The 18,102-nt window shown below is 37.7% G+C and overlaps 1 protein-coding gene across 6 annotated transcripts in view; it reads right to left on the bottom strand.

The window, feature by feature from the left end:
• Positions 1 to 18,102, bottom strand: part of Tfap-2 (transcription factor AP-2) — a 309,571-nt gene that overhangs the window by 36,021 nt on the left and 255,448 nt on the right. For 5 of the 6 annotated variants that reach the window (XM_076763705.1, XM_076763708.1, XM_076763704.1 and 2 more), the window contains 2 exons: positions 7,831 to 8,037; positions 6,671 to 6,722 (listed from right to left, as the gene is read on the bottom strand). In XM_076763705.1, coding sequence (XP_076619820.1) covers positions 6,671 to 6,722; positions 7,831 to 8,037 — 259 coding nt within the window. The remainder of the gene's footprint in view (positions 1 to 6,670; positions 6,723 to 7,830; positions 8,038 to 18,102) is intronic. The other variant, XM_076763702.1, reaches the window with a different exon arrangement.

Here is an 18,102-nt window from a genome sequence, read left to right as displayed (position 1 = left end):
ATCCAATTTGTATTAGAAATATACTCTTCGTAGTTTGTATCGTTCTCATTCACGAGTTAATTATTTTCAATTTAATGAACAGATCGCTTAAATCATACCATCATTTACACCACATTACAAAAAAGTTAATAACGATTTAATTTGTTCTCGGTAAAAGATTTAACATGTAATCATAGGCATTATACAGATCAGGCTACAATCTCCAATACCGATTTGCGTACAAATTAATACCGAATAAGAAATGTAAGATAAAATATCTTAAGTGGCACGATATAGGTAACATTCAAACTACCATAAAAATCTCTAATTAAAATAAGGTTCGCGAGTTCCTGTTGATATCAAAAAGATACTAGCTCTAAATTACTTTAATTTGCCTTCGCTCTCGAGCCATATAATATTCAAATTCGTATGTACACAATGATCGATATATTTGACAAACTTCCCCTCCTTCTTCTCCTATAACGGCGAAAGTCGATCGACCCAGCCATTGACCGGTCGAATTCTAAAAATCATTAACCGAGTAAGAGCTTGCCGTTCGCTTGGCCTCATTTGAATGATTAATTAATTCTAATGCCGCTCAGGAAACTAAAATAGCAGATCTCAAGAGCCGCCGCCGCCGGAGGACGATCGATTAACCGCAAAAACTCGTTTCCTCTCCTTAAGCGGCACCAGGGATCTATGGATCGGGCCACTGGTTCTCTCTTTCTCGTACGATCGCGTCCGACTAAAGAAGAAATTACTCGCTCTTTAAATTCGTCGGCCACTGTCGCGTTTAGGCGTGTCGCGAGCGCGCCCAGTTAAACGTATCGGCGCCGCTAATGAATACGTCGCGAATTAATTGCAGTGAAATCGTGAAATTTTCGGCCAAGATAATTGGGAGGCAACCGACATTTTGCAACCTGGGCTGACAAACGACTGCTCGCGGAAGTTCACTGCCCTTTATGCGCACGTGGTTCTGGGACCGTTAAGATTGTCGCTCAAGATGGCGAATCGATGGATACTTTTTACTTGTTTTCTTCACTTTTCGATGATATTCACGAGTGGGGAAAATATTCTTGCAAATAGAAGATTGAGTAGATAAAAGTAGTTGGTGTTTATGAATTTTTTTTTGGAAAGAATTATCGTTAATTTCAATTGAAATTTCTGGGGGGTATAAGGATGCATCTTTGAATAATAGAAAATAATTGTTTTAAAGTTGTATAGTTTACGTTTGTATTGAATCTGTTTTTAAAGTATCCGAATGGAAAATTGGAAAAAGTACTTAAAGTACTTTTATTTTTATTTTCTATTTTATTCGCTAGAAGCACGTAAGTATCCTCATGGGTGTCTACACGTATTCTATTTGAACTTTGGAAGCGTGTGTCAACAGATGTTCAATTACACTCTGCAGCGTGAACATAGTATTCACGACGATATCTACAGAAGTTATTTCCAACCTGTAGTTATATAAAAAATTGAGCAGTGCATTCATCAATTTGTAAATCATTGAGCAAATACACAAATCGTTAAGATTATTTCCAGTAACGTTATTGTGCTAATATCGATTTCAAATTTTTAAAATAACACTATTTCGTCAGGCGTATCCTGTTTCAAATTTAGAATTATAATATTTCCCAATATTATTATTTTTTTCGTTGATTCGTCGATGCTACTGATATTTGTAGAGACTTGTCACGAGTTTATAAGTAATTCGGTCTTCGAAATTGCAATTTTTCAGCGATTCAAGTCCGGGAGAAAAATCGGTACGTTCCAATACCTTCGAGCAACGTCGAACCGCTAAACTGGAGCACGTCGAGGAGTGACGAAGGAGCCAAGGTAAGCTGCAAGTAATTGTATAACCGGCTTCCGAGAAGCGGAACGCGTATGTTGTGTCGTCGGTGTATGTATTTGTCGTTGCTGTTACCGATCGACTGAATATTCCAAGAGTGACGAGCCGATTCTGCGGGAATGTGGGTGGCGGAGCAATATTTTCCCGTCGAGGGATTAGGGTTCTAAATTTCGAGGCATTAGGGGCACCCGTATTACAACAGTAATACGCGAACGTTTACCCTTCGGACGGATAAATCGAATGTGAAATCAGGAAATTGATGTGCGAAGTATAAGCCTACCAGCTATTGAAAACCAAGAATTATTCTCTGATGTTTCATTATACGAAAAGAAAGATACAAAAAGTAATGACATAGCAATTTTTCTTATATTTATGTCTTTAACATTTTTAAGTGATCTTCGAAATTCCTCCACTTCCAAATTATTAAAAATTGACTGCTAAAGTAAGTTTGATAAATTGAACACTCGGTGTGGACATATTAGATGCAAAGCATTTTACATTTAATTATTTAAAAAAGACAGGATCGTTGCGTGATATGGAGATTAGCTTCAAAGTCGCTGTTTTTGGGATAGAAATTTGTTCGAATGATTGCCGCAAAAATTTGAATTTATTTTTTACGTCGAGTGAAATTATTGTTAAATACCGATAGGAGGAAACGGACGAATCGAAAGCTGGGCACCGTTAGGAAAGAAGGTCGCGTCAAAGTGAACACGGATTGGTCTCGCCTTTCTAAATTCGACGATACAATGTCGCGCGCGTTCTTCGAAAACAAAGGGACAAAGAGGGAATCGGAGAGAAATAGAAAGGGAAGAAAAACTGGCCAAATAAGCCGTCAGAGGGCAAGTAACGAGGCATATAATAACCCACAGTGACATTCGAACAAACAGCCATCTGTAGGTAATACCCCTGTGGTGTGTAACGCCCCGAAAACTGCGCCCCGCCAAGAAATTACAATGACAATGAACGAAATCCGATCCGCCTCCGGGCATCCACTCCAGTTTTATTTTTTCTTTCGCACCTCTGGCTTTCGCGAAACGTATTTACCCGCGTATCGAGACCGGTACCTTTTCTGCCATTGTGTCGCCCATTCAGAGTAGCCAGGAATTACAACATGCGTCGAGGGTCGCTACGCTTTATAATCGAAGACTCCATAAATTCGACCGCCTAAACGACTGGATTTTCAGAAACTTAACTGCCACTTGTCGGATCGTTCGTTTGGAAAAATACTGTTCCACGTTAGAAATTTAACAAAATTGTTTCGACTCTCGCCAACGTAGAAAATAGTTATTGAGGCTGAGAATTTAATTCAGGTTGATTTAAACATTTTATAAGAGCTACGGTTGCTCGTAAAATATTATAAATAGAGAGTCCTTAGATGTCAAGTACAATTAACAATGTAATATGTGGTAATTAATGGTACGAGGGGGGAGGAATCTATTTTTTGCAAAGATTACGAATAAGTTTACTTCTATTTTCTTCAAACAGTGAACATTGCCACAACATATGATTTAGATCCTGCTAAACTGTTAATAACGACCAAAATAATAGTGAAAGAAATTAGATTTTTAGATATTCATAAACGCGTGTGCTGTTGAAACGAAACAAGTCGGTTTGTCATTTTGCTAACTGTGTTTCAGTGGCGAAACAAATATTTGGTTTAACAAGAACGAACACTCATCTAACGGGTAAAAACAGTCGACCCACGGAATGATGGTTCTATCTCAATTTCGCATGAACAGATTATAGAGTACACAGGAAAAGTTATCAACGACGAATGGGGAATGGGATTTGAAAATCCATTATTGCAACAAACATAGAAATCGTATACAATTTCCACCTGTGGATTAAATAAGATATTCTTAACAAAAAGAAAAAAAAAGGACTTACAAATATCTATTTTATACATTAAAAATTACAAGTATTATACAATTCAGATAATTGTGGAGAATGCTCAAGAATGCACATTATTAAATAAAATTTAACGAAGCTACGATTACGTAAAAATCGAAATCGAAAGGGAAAAATTTGCGATAGATTTAATCGTTGTGTAGCAGTTGTCAGATACAAGCAACTTCAAGTTTGATTTAGCCAGCAACGATTCGCGTCATTCTTCTCGAAACAGTCGCGTTCCAGACTCCTTCGTTTCTCCGTGCGTACTCTAAGTCTAGAAGGAAAACACCTGGGGGTAAAATCCGTCTGCCGTGGCTCTGTCGGGCCAACTAAGCGCGCGTGTGACACTTTCGCAACGCGTCGAGTTGGCCGCGATACGTTCTGCACTGACGCGACTGTCAGCTACGCGTAGTCTACAGCCTAAAGCCGTTCTCCCACTTAAACTAGACGATGACACGCGTCACATTCTCCACGATACGTCACCTACCCTGGTGTTTACACTCCTCAAAAGTGTTCCACGAGTTCGTTACAACAAAAATTAATTCCCATTCGTTCAACCCCTCCGGGGTTATTTCATTACACCATTCGAATATTTAATCCCTTTTTAATCGAGCATTCGATTTTTCTTAGAGTCTTTCGTTTGTTCTAATTTTCAACTATATACCAATCTTTTCTGAGTTAGACTTTAAGTAGGAATTTAACGAGCTACATATTTAGTGGTCCTCACTGTCCAATGTGACATGTGACATTTAACTGTGAGCCACCGGTGGTACACGTCGACATGAACGTATTAAATTACATTTTCGCGACGAGAATATACTTGTGTCGAAGAGTAAAATCGTCTATTGTTTTATACATAATATTTGCAAGCTTCCATGCGTATTTAAATCGATATTCCGTTCGTTGTAAAATATTTTACCTTCTTTTCAATGTTTATTCGATTAGTAACGCACGAACGGTTTATATTTTGTTTGTTATTTTAAATCTGCGTACTTCACCGATCTCTGATTAAGTAGCGTGGCCAGTCAGGTGGGAGAACGGCCTAAGAGGATCGGAGGAGCGACAAGTTTCCTTATAACCGGCCATTGCCGCGATCCACAACACATCCTCCTCGCTGAACCATTGGATAACTGGTTCAGCGTTACGCAACCCTGTGCATTGGGCAGTCCCTGCCACCTGTGTGTCTCTATCCTATTCACGCGAACCATTTACGCACCTACACGAAAAAGCTTGTTAAACGAAACCGCTGCTCCGCGACTATAGGCGTTCCTTTCCTCTGTCTATACACGCGACCGTAAGAAATTGTCTATATGCTTATGGTTCCGAGAATCTGGAGCGCGATTGGCGTGAAAGTACGACCCACTATCCGTTCAGATTTTCAACCGCTCCGGAAGATAAAAGATTTAATTAGGCCGATGACGTTCGGCTTTTATCGCGCTCGACCGTAACAGGTTTGCCACGCCGATCGCCCGGGAAATAAGAAATCAATTTTCTGCTGTCGGTCGATCGCAATGTTTTCAAATTAATGAGCTTGCAATGTTGCGTGTGTGATTTGCTAATTTGTCCGGTAATCGGTAATTCAGCTTCCAGCAGGCTTTTATCGCGGTAATCTTAATTAATGGAGCGCATAACCATTGTAAAATTGGTTAATTATTATTGACGTTCTTTTAGTTACGCGTGGAAAAAATATGGTTAGGCTCGTAGAAAATGGATACTCGTAATTTGCCTTGCAGTTTCTTCCCTGCAAAATGGAGCACTTTTGTTCTTCCTTCTTCGAGTCCACACAATAGTTCAAATATTTGTTTTATTTATGGTGTAATATACTTATTGACATCTGTGCATTTCTTAAGATTGTAAACACATTTCTTTTTAGGTTTACTGGAAAGGTACGCGATCATATTTGTTGCACCTGTTATATTTGGGACATTCGATAACATTGACCAATGTCGATTTTAGTTAAATATCAATGCCTAGAGTATTTTTCGATGACTTCAAAGTAAAATTATATAGGAATCAAAGATCTCTATTACGAACGAAACACATTCTAACGAATTTCATCAGTTTCAAGCAAAGATTCGATACATTAACATTTTAATACACACTTCGATGATTTTATCACTCGTAGATAAAATTCTAAAGCGTCCAAATATTAAATCAAACTTAACGTCATTTTCCATTCCAAATTACTAGACAATTTTCAAAGCCAACCGAAGATTCTCAATTTAATCATAAATTACAGACGAATATCTCTCGTTATCTGGCGTTAAAGTCTCTACGCGAGAAAATCGGTCGTTGATCGGGCCCGGAGACTTCAACGCCGGGCCGCTGCGCGATTCATTTTTTCCGTCGCGTCGCAATCACGACCATTAGAGTCGCATTAAAAGTGGTCTGCGAACGAAGGCCATCCGCCTTTTTGCCTTTCCGCCGCGGTTGAAACTCCGCCGCAGCCCCGTTCACGGAGGAGCAGCCGATACGACACAGAGGGAGATAAATTCTAATTAAGAGCGACAAGTTGCCTGCGCGGCTACTTTATATTTCCGGTCCCGCGGCGGACATTTTATACAGCCGGGGGATTATGGCCGGGACACACGAGCGCGTGTTTATCCCTACGACGACGTCGCGTTTTGCACTTTCGCGCGGCGTAAATTCGACGGCGTTGGTATAAATTTCGATTCGAAGGATCTCTCGTCGGTAACTCGGGGTTACGGATCGCGGAAACGCGGCTTCGAATTGAGACACGATCCTCGCGAGAAAGTCAAGACGAACGCTCGTACGGATGACGAAGCGCCGGATAAAGCACGTAGTTTAAACGGCACTTTCGATAATGAATCGCTGGTAAGCAGGTGGAACGAGCATTTCAAACCGTTTTGCAAAGAATGGCTTAAATGGTAATCCAAATTATAATTCGTTGTTTTGTTAAGCAGCGAAAGGAATGAGGTACGAAAGACTTACTTTTGAGGAGAGGCAAGTCGTTCATGAACCCTCCATCGTCCACGTTTGTGTTCTGAAAGTGGAACACATCGAATATTATTGTAAATTTATAGTGGTTCGGAACGTGACTCTCGCGTATTTTTTTACTGAACGGAATGCAGAAATATGTATTTTTTTAAATTAAATTACATGGATGTACGAAAAAGTATCTGACTTTCTTTGTATTAGTATATATTGAAATGTTCTTTTCAAATATTTGTGTAGCAATTTCTACAAAATTAATTTAAAATTGAAATTAAATTGCCGATAATTAGAGAGCTTGGATACACAGAGAAGAATGAGATCTTTGTAACCACAAAGAATATCTTACTATTCTCGTTTCGTTATCTTATTCAATTAATAGAAGGCCGGAGACCTCTCAACATTCGAACAATGTTGTTCACACGTTAATTTTTCAGAACGGCGTATCGGATACTACAGTCATTCACGAGCATTTAACAACGTGCCGTACATGAGAATAATTCTGAACGTTCCGTCAGTATTTATAAAAAGAATAATGAAATATCAGCGAGCAGAAAATCAATTACTTACGTAATGAACGAATGGAATCTCAGGCTTTGAATCGAATCAGAATTTCGTAACATTCGCAATGCTTTTAATAGAAATTTACAGAAACAAAGATATTATAAAGAAAGTAATCACTAAGTCACCCTGTAAGTAATGCGATAAACAGATTAATTTAGGGATGTTGGTATAATTTTTTTCTTTTTAAAGAAGTGATCACCTATGTTGTTCTCTTTTACTGACCTCGAAAAATGGACTCTGTCTAATAAGATTTAATTAAAATATTTAGATATACTTTTGAAGAAACAAAGACTAAACTATCATTATTTCTTGAGATTCCAAACAATCTTTCTTACATTTTGCACACCCATAAGAGCAAAAAATGTTATTATTAATATTTTAATTGAAAAATATCACCGATTTGCGGTTTAAAAGATAGGACTACTGGTTTCATTTATTTATTGCAAGGTCTTCGGAGAAATTGGATTACTTATAGGATGACCTGAAGCAATCGACAATACTTGGGAATTTTCAAGGGCCAGGATAGCATTTTCCTTCGTGATTCGATTAAAGCAACGGTAGAATGGTAATAGAGAAAATGCTTGGCGATTACGTACATCGTCGCTCACCTGGGGGTCGTCTACGAGGCTGCTGTGGAGAACGAGGTCGGTCTGGTCGAGGCCTGGGGGTGGAAGGAGGGCGTCGGGACGGCGAACGGCGCCATATTCGACGCCCCTTCCGCCACCGCCCCCGCCGCCACCACCGCCGCCACCGCCGCCACTACTGCGCCCACCGTCGTACGGAAACGACGCATGCATATTCGTCTGAAATTCACAGAAAAAATACATCGTTAGTTTTCCTCTATTTTTCAACATCCAACAGTGATTTTCAAACTTTTTTCAAAGCAATCCCTCAAAAAAAAAAAAGAAAATTCTTGCCTCGAAACACACGAGTGGTGAGTTTAAAACGATGCAAAAAGATATACTTCTACAGAAATACTTTCGTACAAAAATTTGCAGGTTGTGGCAACAATTTAATAGTCAAATACTCATAATATAAAAAAAAGTCTGACTAAATATTGTAAAGATACTCCATTGGTGCTAAACAAAGACAGACTCCTCGTTCCAATCTTCTTATGAATCCAGTTTGCATACATTTTCATAATGTGAGGCCATAACTCAACAATTTGCAAAGTATCTTTTTCGAAGAATTGATTAGAAATCAGTAGCGTTTAGATATCGAATACGATAAGATATTTCGTTCAAGGAAAGTACAATTCATTTGTTGGATCAGGTTTTAATGTATAAAATGTATACAAACTCTGTAAGCGTTATTCTAGCGTTTCTCATAAATGTTAGAAATATGTTAAAAACGTAAGAATTCGCACACTTCGATGAATTTCAATGATCGACGTGAAAAAAAACTCATTAATAAACAGCAACAGAGGAAATACACGTCAATTCCCATTTTATTCAATTACGTTTGCGAAACCTTTCCATCGCGGTGTAGCATTTGCAGGATTTCCACCGAATGGAAACATTTACGTATGTGAAATGATCAGGGTGTAATTAGTTTGTCGGTAACTCAGCACGTTCCCAGTCACGAAGTTTAAACCGTGGACCCGTGAAAACCACTACTTTCCGTGCAAATATTATAGTTAGCGTTTCTTAAATCCCGAGTCTTACTGCTTATTAACAGGGATTTACAACGTGATAGTAATGCACCAGGAACTTAATTCAACTTCTCGATTGTACTTATCTAATCCAATACGAACAAGGAGTCAATTTTTCATCGTGAATTTGCAGTCTGTGATACGTTCGTAAATAGATAAAGGTCGTAGGTCGGGCCCGTGGTCGAAGGTTGCTGTCGAATCCAGGGGGAAAAATCTTCTCGATTATAGGCGTAACGGATTTCTGACGTTAACAATAATTGGTAGCTATCACGAGATCTTCTCAACGATACTTACGTTCGTTTAAATATCAAGAAACGTAACGACTTTTAATTATTTAAAATTCTGCTGTTAATATTCATTCTTTCGATTTTAGAATTGGATCGTGATGTTTGCGAATTAGAGCTTGAACTATCAAAAATAAAAATATATTCCAATGATTTGTCAACGAGTCTCACTGTAAACGAATGAAATTCAGATACGATAGAACATTTATCGAAACCGGTCGTTGGACAAGAAGGTGCGGATAATAAGAGGCTAAGGATTATCCTTTCTACTACTGTTTATTTGTTCGTATACTTAATAGGAACTCGGTAACATGTTCGGTTAACCAGGTACCGTGACGACGTTAGTTAGTATAAATGGAGTTCTACTGTAATGGATTTTTTTAATCGCCGAGGGAGGCCGATCGAGACTTCGTAGCGCCTTCCAAGCCTGTTTATAACGGCAATCGATAGAATTTGAACCTACGAGTACATTATACGCCGAAGGAAACAATAATTGTTCAGCGGGAACTGATGGAAAATATTCATAGTCGACGAATAAAACTCGAGTTTGATTCCTCAAAAAGAAACGATTATATATTTCTTATCTATTTCAAAACATATTCTTTAAATCAAAACACTGAGATACCGAGACTATCCAATAATCCTTTTTTCAATTGCAAAATCTTTTTTTCGTGTAATTGATAAAGTCTCTGATATAATCCATGTCCAAGCGTCTTTTATTTTAATCGAACGAAGTAAAAATGAATAGAAAATTGTTCGAAAGTAAGAGGTCAAGAGGAAACCCAGTTCTCACGTGGACGTCGATGACTCGATGACTCGACGATAGCTCGAATTGTTGATACAATCGCGCGGAGGCACGTAATGCAATAACAGCGCAACGGATAGAAAGACGGAAGATTTTGTCGTGCCACGAGGCTAGATCCTCGAGGACTCGTAAAAGTCCTTAAAACGCGTTGCGACATCGCGTTTTGCGTGCAGTTTTCGTGTAGGAAACCGCAACGGGCTCGGAGACGATTCCAGCAATTAACCATAAATTCGTCCATTGACATCGGGTTAATTCGGTCCGAGTATAAATAAAGATTTTAGCTCGGTTTCGATGCGCAGATACCCGACGCGAGGTTAACGCCAGAAAATTAATACCAATTAAAAACTCGGTAAATCCGGTATCGCCGGCGATTACGTAAATCATTTCGCGTACACCGTCGGGGAAGTGTTCATTCACCAGCGTCGGGGCAAAATTGATTTTATAATTCGTACGCGCGGCCGCCATTAATACGCTGCCAAGCTGTAAACGATTGGTATATTGTTCATAAATATTTTATTATCAGCGCGGATCGCATTTAGTGCCGCCGTACGGTAAGCAGCTATATCATCGTTGTATGAATTATTATAATCAACTTACTAGCAGGATGCATCGACTTAAATTCAAAATCGATGAATATATTTAATTGGAGATGGGCGAATTTATTCTAAACCATTTTTGATCCGTTATTTCTTCGATTCAATTATAATCTAGACATTCTACAGTAGTTGTAAATAGATTGTTTGTATATCATGCTATTGTTTTATCGCTATATTTGGTACGTATGCATGACTTCAATGACACAGAGGGTTATAAAGAGTTAATTTGATTTTTGACAAATTCTCTTGGAAGATTATCTATTAGTATAAAAAGAAAAAATAGAAATAGTATAACTACGATACTGATGAATGTTTTCCCACGGATATAAATTAAACAAGTTTCTTAAAATTTTTGTTGACAGTGCCTATGGATGACAATGCTTGTACAGTTAGTAGATTTCAATAAACGCGATAAAATTCGAGGTTTAAAAACGAAACGAATTCCCAGTCGTCGAATCGACATAATTGCTCATTAATCATTTTTCAACGTAAACGTTGTATTTTAATGATTGATTTGATTATGATCAGGATCTATAGACAAGCGTGTGTACGTAACGTTATGTAAGAAACCGTAGGTAGATAGAAAAAGAAGCGAGCCAGTCTTCCAAGAATTGAAACACAAGGTAGACATACGTTTGGAATCTTAATCACATCCAAGGAGAAAAACTGGAGATTTTATCCAGACCGCGAGTCGGTTGTGCCACAAATACGGTTATATTACGAGCCCTTTCCATTATTGTCATATATCTTTCCTATGCGATCCACGAAGTTCCCGGGCATCGAGAAGAAATCTCGGCGCACGTTTCTCCGATTTCCTTGCCAGATTGTTCGCTCTATTGTAATCGTTTTCTCCGTTACGAGTATTCTAGATTGCTGCGATACCTTCGTTTCTATGAGCCAAACGAGACCACGAAAATATCAAGCTTTAGAATAGAGCCTCGTCAATTCCTGGACAGAGCAACGGGAAACCTCTAAGGGAGAATTTGGCAAAGGGGTGAAACGAAAATTCTGTCGTCGAACTACAAATAATTAATTACTTAAGGAACTTCGATCGTTTTGATTTTCAAAGCACAGAATAATTCTTAGTGTTTCGAAAATCTGCTCCGTACTAAATAAAAGTTATTCCAATAGAAGTGTGAATTTTCGTTGCTTCTCGTGCACTGGTTAGTTATGTTTGTACTACTAATTTCGAAATCAGTAGCCTTGCTTGGAAGGAAATATATAAAAGAATATTTTTGTACGATTTCAAATTTGGTTAAAATGTATTCTTTTCAAATTTCGTAACAGTTGAAGGGGCTTGCTTTGTCTGAAGTATCTAACAATATTATTCTTTATGCACGAACTATATATTACTTATTAGGATTCGCGTCATCTCGCGCGTTTTGCGCTGATCCGACAATCTCTGCCTCGCAAAAAGAAAATACAAACAGGAATAAGTGTGTTTTAATGCGTCAATCGTCGTGATCCTTTTTTTGTTTATCACAGGAAACGGCTGTAAAAATGTTCAATTGCGTTTGGATAATCATTTCAACGTTGAGCTGGCAGGACTTCATAATTAAGAGTCAGGGTCTGTTTCGTGTACCCAGGTATAAACGATTGTTCTCGCATTAAAAAATCTAAATTTTAAGCAATGGCCACCCCAGTGGCCGTCGATATCCAGATTTCGAACAACGAATAAAATACAAACGTCTGTTTATTCATGACTAAACAAACTCTCGTCGAACTTATTGGTTTTGTATTATTGGAATGAAATATTGCCCATCTCCGATCATATGTAACCCCGTCCGTTTCGAGCCGCGACTTTCACGCGGCCAAAGAAATGGAAACGGCGCTAATTAACGGCGTGGTCGACTACTAGAATCCATCGACGGGCCGTGTTAGTTATAAATTGATGTAACCGTGCCAGTCGACTAATGAGATGAAATGTGATCGCCTTTCTCTCGTTAAACGGTGCACCGAAGTAAAGTCACGTCGCGAGGCTTTGCCGGCGTATCGATACTGATAAATGGCTTATGGAGTCCGCGTCGGATATCGCGGCGAGTCCTCTAGATCGACAATAACGAGTCCTGGCCGCCGCCTGTTTCCTCTTGCGCAACCGTCACCCTTGTGTTGTAATGTTAATCGGACACAATCGGTTGTGCAACTTTTCCCAGAGAATACGTTACGTGGTTGAATAAATATTTGCGTCTCTGCGGACGTCAAAAATCGAGAGACGCGATCCGAAAATATTCTGCTTGTAACGCGTGGGCGGATCCCAAGAGCGTCGCGGATTTCTTACGAAAGTATCGCAGGGTGGCCCCAAACATTGCAAAAAACAATAACTTCGTATTTTAAAAATATAATTCTATTTCCAGTATGAATACTGTAAAATATTTGTCATCAAAATTTAATAGTGCATAGGTCCTTTGTATGCTGAACACTAAAATACCAAAATTTAGATCAACACATGAAGACACGTATTCTAATCAATTTAAAAATCTTTTAATCGTTGTTATTTCTCTCTATTTTTCCATATGTAAAGATTTCCTTCAAATTATAATATGAAGCATAGACGTATTTATCAGTTCGATAGTGTATTTGTTATAACATTCTTAAATGAAATTATCGTTGTTTAAAACTTTAAAAGTTAACCAAATAACCCTTGTTAAAAAGTGGTAGGACTTTCTATTTCACAAACTTCCCACCAATTGACTGATGAGGATAAATTGATCATTGAGAAGATTATTAGCACGTTGCTGAAAAATTGGTTTAAATACTCTAAAGTCAGAGTCTGTCAAAGTTTCGAGGCAGAATTTGCTGGGTCAGGCTTATTGACGAGTCCTCCAGTGAAACACGAACGAAAAGCCAATTTATCTTCGTGACTCTTTTATTTCGAAGTTCAGAACCAGGAACAAATTATGTGATTTGTTGGAGACACGATCCTACAGAGTTAAAATTCTAGTATTCCCAGTTAAAAAATACAACTTAAAAGCCCAGTCTTTTGTGATTCTTGTTGCTCGTGATAAACAGGGAAAACCACTAATTGACTTGAGGTTTTCCCCGGTTCATTGTGCACAGTTTAGACTATGAAGTAGCATGATTTATCGAGAAACGTGTAACTCATTTTCAAGGAATCATAAATTGAAAATTTCCATCGACAATGTACACTTATTGAATTGTCTTCTTTGTAAGTACATGTCAGAATTTGTTTGGGATAAATTGATTATTGGAAACGAAGAATGGGTATCGATATACAATGAAAAAGTGTATCTCGATACAAACGATGGCAAATCCTGAACTGTGTCTAAAGAAAGCTGGCGCAAAAGAGATCCAGATTATTATGAACTTTCAAAAGAAAGCGAAGCCATAAATTCTGAAAGTTATTGTCAACAATTGGACAAATTATGTAACGTACGTAAGGATGAAAGGTTTGCGCTCGTTAACAGAACAGGGTTTGCTTTTCACCATGACAACGCTCGACCACATGCAGCAATTGTGGCTTAAAAAAAACTTCACGATTTGGGAAGTAATTGGTCATCCATCTTATTCTCCTGACTGATTATCTGTTTCGGTCCTTGCAGCACTTTTTAAGTAACAAAAAACTCGGCTCGCGTGGAAGTCTTCGAATATTTTCTGTTGAAAAGAAAAGGAAACTACGGGGTCAGCAAACTCTTCTATGAAATGGCGAATGTTGGTAACAATAGGCACTTTAGTCTATGGTAATTAAAGTAAATCTTTTTCAGTACCATACATCAAATTTTAAAGTCACATCACTGAATTTTATTTTCCAAATATTAAATTCCCATACATTCTACCAGAAATTGGTTCCATAATTTTTTCTTGTGATTACTATAAAAATTGAACAAGGAAAACGATAGAATTTAACTGTTCGTATACTTAATAGAAATACGGTCATTTTTACAATACTTCGACTGAAAGTCTCATACGATAAGCGTAAGTCTCATAATCATAAGCGTAGAATTTTTTTAACTGACAGCCATGAACGTATCGATGCAACGCTTGCTTCGTAGTTAAAACTTTGATCGAATCTGATACTATGGAAATAAAACACCCTCTTGGAGCTTCGTTCACTGGCCTCCCTCAAGTAATTTACTTATTAAATTTTCGGCTGACCTTTGGCATTCCCCGAGAGGATGCCAGAGACGTTCACTTTGACGGAAATATGCTAAGCATTGCAATCCTTAAGACGGTGTTAGAGATACGTAAAAGGGGTAAGCGGTTTCTCCACCCTGCATTGCTATTATAGTTGGCTCGTTCCACGTGATACGAAAAGCTTCAAAACGACGGAAAAATGCAGTGGAAAAACTACTCCGTGCACGTGAATCTGTTTGACCATCTGGCCAAGGTAATATTTGATCGGCGTATAATCGATAATCACAGATCTTGCAGGAAAACGATTAGTTGTTTTCCTAGCAGCTGACGACTAACGTTGCATCATGCTCGATCGAATTAAACAACAATGTTGCTTCGTAGGAAAACGTTTTATTATCGATATGGAAAAATTTGTAAAAATTTCAAAATAAACTGTAAACATTCTAAACAGTTTCTACGAATCGAAATGGACCCGGAGTCCACTGGCAAGGGTGAAGTAACAAATAATCGAAGTACATATTATACTTTATACACAGAATTGTGGGCTGGTTTACAAATAAAAATGTAATAAATAACGATATATTCGTAACGTCTATTTGATTAAATTGTTGTTCGTTCACGGTGAAATATTTTATCCTGAATTTAAATATTTCTTTAACCATTTATTCGTTCATAGTTCGAATGTATCTAAAACTTTTGTCCATTGCTTAGTCCAACTCGATTACAGTGTTTTCTGTAACCTCGCGTTGTTTAGTCGTACCAATCAAGGACAATGTAAATCGTTGTTTACAATCAACGGTATCGATACACGAGATCGTGCGTAGTTACGTACTTCGCGAACAGTATAAAGCACCTTCGCGAAGAAATAAGACGAAACGATGATACGCTTCTGAAAAAGAGACGACAATGCCAATAATCAGCCAAGTGGATCGACCGATTCCAATAGCTTTATCCTTGAAAACGAGGAGCCTCGTTCTTCCTCGTATCCAACCCCACGCGTTTTCTACTGAATTACAGCATCTCGTCTGGGTCCCTTCACGATCCCATATTTATGCTCGAGAGAGTACAATTTGTGACAGCCTGTCCCGCTAAGGGATCTTAAATTCACAAAATCTGCGTCATTGTTGCGCGACTTTCCGGCGGGAAAGAGTTAAAAAGCCTGGCACTCGAGGGACAATGACGATAATCCCGTAGTTTCTTCGCGAAAATATTCGTAGATTCAAATCGTAATTTTGGTAATATTGTTGATCGTATATTTAGACCACAAATACCTTTTATCGGTACACGTAAGAATTTTATATTTCAATGATGTAAGAATTTAAAGACTTAATATTTATTTGTATTCAATTATAAATTTCACCAAATATCTTTAATATTTGTAATTATAATATTAACAATTACTCCCAAGATTCAAAATGTATGAGTCGAAATATCAAATGAAAGTAGTTTGTTTGAAATTGACAGTGGTAATTAATTTATTACATCGACAAGCAAACCTTCACTGCATTAGAACCGTGTGGTAAATTCTGAAGTATAGAATACGACTGTAAATTTTCGAGTTTGTATGCTCCATTGTTGTCAGAAAGAGATTAACAGACACGCCTGTTAGGATTTGCACGAAATATCATTTACTAGCTCCAATGTTCCGAAACGTTTCTAAATTATTTGTCCCCTTTGAACCGCTGAAACGTATCTTGCATCGTTGTCGTTCTCGATATTGTTACCGTAGTCACCGAACCGAAAACTCTAAGGGAGGTAAGAGTCGACGCATAGCGCCAAGTTTCCTAACTATGATCAACTATGCAAGACGCCATTACTGCGTATAGTTTGGGAACGGAGCTCAAGACTTCGTGTCTCGCGTCTAACTATTTTGTCTTCGAGGGTCTTGACGAACCTCGGGAATCGCACGGCTGTTCACAAACTCCTGTTTTGAGGCTTCGTGATTCCCCTAACGAAAATTGCGACGAATTAAACCACCGTATAATAATAATATCGAATACCATCGAAAACAAAATTTCATAAAAACTATCGAGATTATCTCGTGAAGATTATTTTATTATTACGTTGATTACTAAAGGAAAGCTTTGTCGTATAACTATTTTATTATATTTTTTAAAAATATTTTTGCTACACTTTATCAGGCTCGAAAGGAATTGTACCAGGATTCTATACGAGGATTACTGAGTGGAGAAAAGTGTTAATAAAAAAGGAAATAAAATAGTCAAAAATTGTATTGTACATAAATATACGTTTCTATAAAAATGATGTGCTTTTTGTAATTCTTCACGTGATTTCTCGAGATATTTGAGAAGTTTATAGGTATAAAATTTATAATGTTGCGTTGTGCAGTTATTCCAGTTAGATTCGACTGGATTCGTAGGTTATGCGAGTTTTCGTTACGCAAGAATGCGAGCAGAAATCGCGAAGCTAGACTGGAGAAGTATTTGAGGGATTTGTTCGATATTTCATAAACCGAGAGATCGCATCAGTGTAAGATTTCATTGAGGACACGATCGGCCACCCTCCTTTGAAGAATGTGCTTTGGGCAGGCCAAGATAGGGTACGAGGGGTAGTATTGCTTGAAATAATCGATATCGCAATCTCGTAAGATGGCAAAGCATTTTAAAGCAGAGTTTCTGTTATAACTTTCCATTCCCATATCTATAAATATCTATTCATCCGTTTCAATCTGTAAGCCTGAATTCATCTAGTATTTTCGCGTTGGAATTTATTTTGTAACATTAAAATATTCTATCTGTATGTAAAACACACGTTATCGGTAATATCACGCGCGAATAATTAATCGACAAGTATTTTCTAGCGAAAATAAATTATTAGTCAACGCTGCATCGCTAATTCTATGATCGATGAATTACAATTTATCGTCAAATGGTACCATTACATCAATCATTTATAATTAAAATTAATATCGAACGTGCCATGGTGCTTTTTAATATTCAAATATATAATGTGCATAGTAAGTATCTAATTTCTTCTTAGTAGCACGAAACATTAATATCTAATATTAATAAGGATTTGAATGCTCCTAGGTACATGGTATATTAATAATTTATGTGAAGTGTTCATCGTAACGTTCGCCACGATGTTTTACATACCAAATGTGATAATACAAAAATTATCACTCGTTAGACAACAGAGTACACTATTAAAAATTGTGATATTTTGTGATATTACATTAATAGCATTGAATCTGCCTCGATGCCATTTACAATATCGAACAGAACAAATTATATGGCGCCAGTCAGAGTTGTGCAAATTTTATTTGCGCATTAAGGAATATTTTAAATCGATATCTGAATCGAAAATTATTATTCAATATTTGTGAATCAAATTTGCCCAATTCTAGTGCCATTTAGAAAAATGATGATCTTGGTTTTGGCTATTTTTAATATTGCATTCTATTGTCACTAATTTTTATC

Source organism: Colletes latitarsis, chromosome 4 (assembly GCF_051014445.1).
Source record: "Colletes latitarsis isolate SP2378_abdomen chromosome 4, iyColLati1, whole genome shotgun sequence".
NCBI lineage: Eukaryota > Metazoa > Arthropoda > Insecta > Hymenoptera > Colletidae > Colletes > Colletes latitarsis.
Note: the sequence above shows the minus strand (reverse complement) of the source record. Positions and strands in the feature narration are given on the sequence as shown.